The sequence below is a fragment of the Drosophila navojoa genome, chromosome X (assembly GCF_054131105.1).
Source record: "Drosophila navojoa isolate 15081-1374.11 chromosome X, UAZ_NAV_1.0, whole genome shotgun sequence".
Classification (NCBI taxonomy): domain Eukaryota; kingdom Metazoa; phylum Arthropoda; class Insecta; order Diptera; family Drosophilidae; genus Drosophila; species Drosophila navojoa.
Window position 1 is genome coordinate 1,423,130 of NC_142895.1, and position 3,472 is coordinate 1,426,601.

Consider the following 3,472-nt stretch of genomic DNA (forward strand, 5'->3'; position numbering starts at 1 on the left):
ATTCTCTATAACAATCGATATACCCTTGCGTTACATATCACTCAGTCTGTTGTCACCCAGCCAACGAAACAGCTGTCAAAGACAAAAACAACAAGAAAACGTTTGTGTTCCAAAATTTTACGTAATTTCTATTGTGATTTGCCGTTGATAGCTCGAGATTGTGTGAAAAGGAAAACAAATAAAAATGTCGTTAATCCGTCAGGCGTTGGCACGCACAGCGCCCACAATGCAGTTGTAAGTGCAAAGCCATCTCCATCAAAGTTGAGTTCCTTCGGAAGGTTGAATCTTATTTTTCTATTTGACAGCACGGCACGCCGCTGGGCCTCCTCGCAGGACGGCGGTCCACTTGACCCGAGCACTGCCCTCGCACGTCCCGAAGAACTGGACCAACGCAATAAACTGAGTGGCAAAATAACCGTGCCCGTTGAAGTCAATCTCGGCCCCATATCCGGCGTGCCCGAGGAGCAGCTGAAAGAGCGCCGCGTTCGTATTCATATCCCACCCAAAAATGCGATGCAGAGTGGAACGGATAACATAAATACATGGCAAATCGAGTTTGATAATCGCGAGCGCTGGGAAAATCCTCTCATGGGCTGGGCATCAACGTAAGCGAAATGTGAAATTCTTTCCAGCGGCTCCCGTCTGATTAAATCCCTCCTCTCTCTCTCTGTCCCTATCCCTTCTATCTATCTCGCTCGCACTCATTTCAGTGGCGACCCATTGTCCAATCTGAATGTGAAGTTCGGCTCCAAGGAGGAGGCCATCACATATTGCGAGCGCAACGGCTGGCGCTGGTTCGTCGACGGCGATCTGAAGCCCAAGAAGGAGCGCGTCAAGAACTATGGCATCAATTTCTCATGGAATAAGCGCACACGCGTCTCCACCAAGTGAAGCAACGCCATCCACACGCAAACGCATGCGATGCACTTGCTCCAGTTCCGGTTAGCAGAGAACAATGGCGCTTTATTATAATTTAATTGCTATTAAAACTATTAACAAGTCAAATCCCAATGTCAAATATTGCGTTTGTAGCCCGATAGAGGCTGGGTCGCTGTTGCTTCTTTAGCACTGTAGCCCCTTTGCGTCTTGTGCCGCTGCTTCCATTCGGACTCCTCGACTAGGATTGCTTCTCAGTTTCATCATTGCTGCTTCATTTCCGTCTGATTTCGGCATTTCCCCCTCGGATCACGCCTCCACACAATGTTCTATAAAGCCTTGAACTCGGATTGATCTAATGATTCCACAGGGAAGTGGCCGCAATCCTGTGCGCTCCTCGATTGCTGCAAGTTCATTTGATTGCCTCTTCAACATGAGATTGGGTCACGCCTGTGACTACTTCGACTCCTTTCTCGCTTGCTGGAACTTGGACTATGTCTTCGGCTGTATTTCGGATTTTTATTTGTACTGTGTCTCCGACTCGGACTTCGACTTCGACTTCGCCCACGTCTTCTGTCTGGGGTGCGGCTGCTCCTGTGGGTCTGATTGCTCGAGTTTCCGCTGCTCTTTCGACTGCTGCTGCTCTTACTGGGATTGTGACTGGTTCTATGATTACTTCTACTCCTGCTCTTACGGCTTTTTTTCATCTTTCTACTCCTACTCCTACTCCTGCTTCTGCTCTTTCGTCTGCCATCTCGTTTCTCCGGCTTTCTCCATTCGCTGTGATCTTTGTCAGATACACGCTGCTGCTGCTGCTGCTTTAGAGCCTGCATTTGGAGGTGCACGAGCTGCTGCATCTCCTCCAACAATGTCATCTTGCTCTTGCGATGCCTTCTCGCTCTCTTGTGCGCTCTTTTTGTCTCTGCCACAAGCTCAGCGAAATCCGCCTGCTGCTCGAAACTGAGCCGCTGTCGTGGCGTGCAGCTGAGCACGTGCTCGTAGAGGATCAGCTTCTCTTCGGAGCTATAGTTCAATTGCAAATCCGCGAAAGAATCAACTGGGGCGAGCCGTTTGCCTGGCAACAGTTGCTGCAGCACTGCTGCATTTAACTGTACGCTGTGCTCTGCTGAAGAGCAGCAACTTGGTGGCAGCTGTTCGACGACGACTTCGTCTGGTTGGGACACCGAACGATGCAACTAAATAAGCAAACAAATCAGTTTCGCTTCAGCTGATGAAGCTTTCTTCCACTACTTACCTTCTGCACGCCTTCCTCCGTCCAATTGAGCCGTTGCAATAGCTGCTGCAGTTGCGCTCTGCTCTTGGCTACATAATCACGCAGTGCCTCCTGACTAGTGGACATTTCAATTTCAATTTGTGAAATTTGCAATAAGAATTATTTACAGCCGGCTTGCTGAAGAGCGCACTTTGACATTAATGCGCTATAAATAGCAAGGTCACACTGCCAAATTCCAAACAACGGTCTAGAGCAAGCCCAATTGCTTTTAAAAAGTGAACAGCATAACTGTGCAATTTTCTAGTTGAATTAGTTGAAATTCGATTTAGTTTGTAAAGTTTAGCAACCGTTGATCGTTCATATCTGGAAATACGGGTAAGTTCTGGATTGCCATTGTTTCTAACCGGCATGTTGCCTTTTGACATTAGTTATCGCATCAAAGTCACAGTGAATAAACGGTGATGGAGATGATCATAATGAGGACTACTCGGTGTTTCACCGAAATTGAATTTTCTGTATGTACCCCACACACTTCTAGCCTTATATGGATGCAGTTCAGCTTATTTCGCATCTCGTTCGAAAGAGATAAAAGCACTCCTCACTACCGGCATACTGCAGCCAAACAGTTTGTTGTTTAGCGAGGCAAGGTCACACTGACACAAGTACTAAACAAAATATTGCAGTTTGCAAAATGAATTTCAATTTGTGTTAACATTAATACAGAGAGTAAAATGTACAAATGAACAAGTTGCACTTAAAGCCTACAGAATGCCAATCGAAATGTTATGCTTATAGAAACTTAACTCCAAAAGAGAACGGTGAAAGCCATTAGCAGGCAAGCGGCTCCAACCCAAGGGGACTTTCGTTCGCCAATTCGCGCTAGTTTCCAAAATGTGCCCAGCAACCTGTAATATGCATTTGCAACTGATTTAATTAACATTTTCACAATTGCTTGAATCTAAACCATTTACCCCGTTTTGTTGCGATCAATGATGCTGGGGAAAAGTGAACGCAAATAGGCACAGGTGCATATTAACAGCAATATGACCGACAATAAGCTTTGAAAATTGAACAATGCACTCTGCAAGATATTTCACAATTAATTTAATTATTTAATTTCATATATCACACAAGACATTACCATTTTGATGTGCGTAGCTTAAAAAAACGAAAACAAAAACAAATTATACTGTGACGTGCCCTATTAAGTGTGACCGAGCTTGCGATGTTCTTTTATCGAAATATCCCAACACGTACCATAACTTCGTGCCTATCGATTATGCGTGTGCATGTGCAGTGCACATATGTGTGTGTTTGTTCTTAACAAGTGCACATATCGCTAACCGATATATAGCAATCGAT

The 3,472-nt window shown here is 45.4% G+C and overlaps 3 protein-coding genes across 3 annotated transcripts; 1 reads left to right on the top strand and 2 right to left on the bottom strand.

Annotated features, from left to right (window-relative positions):
• The first annotated feature begins 38 nt into the window (after positions 1-38).
• On the top strand, positions 39-1,005 carry ND-18 (NADH:ubiquinone oxidoreductase subunit 18). Its single transcript, XM_018109533.3, has 3 exons — positions 39-234; positions 306-605; positions 711-1,005. Exons 1-3 carry the CDS (start codon positions 185-187, stop codon positions 889-891), a joined length of 531 nt encoding a protein of 176 aa, XP_017965022.1. The 5' UTR covers positions 39-184; the 3' UTR covers positions 892-1,005.
• LOC108655613 (uncharacterized) lies at positions 852-2,593 on the bottom strand. Its single transcript, XM_030388770.2, has 2 exons — positions 2,132-2,593; positions 852-2,072 (listed from the first exon to the last, which is right to left on the bottom strand). Exons 1-2 carry the CDS (start codon positions 2,234-2,236, stop codon positions 1,305-1,307), a joined length of 873 nt encoding a protein of 290 aa, XP_030244630.1. The 5' UTR covers positions 2,237-2,593; the 3' UTR covers positions 852-1,304.
• Positions 2,594-2,879: 286 nt separating this feature from the next.
• On the bottom strand, positions 2,880-3,398 carry ksh (transmembrane protein 167A-like protein ksh). Its single transcript, XM_030388771.2, has 3 exons — positions 3,252-3,398; positions 3,082-3,191; positions 2,880-3,015 (listed from the first exon to the last, which is right to left on the bottom strand). The coding sequence occupies exons 1-3, from the start codon at positions 3,252-3,254 to the stop codon at positions 2,910-2,912; spliced, it is 219 nt and encodes a 72-aa protein (XP_030244631.1). The 5' UTR covers positions 3,255-3,398; the 3' UTR covers positions 2,880-2,909.
• Positions 3,399-3,472: the final 74 nt, after the last annotated feature.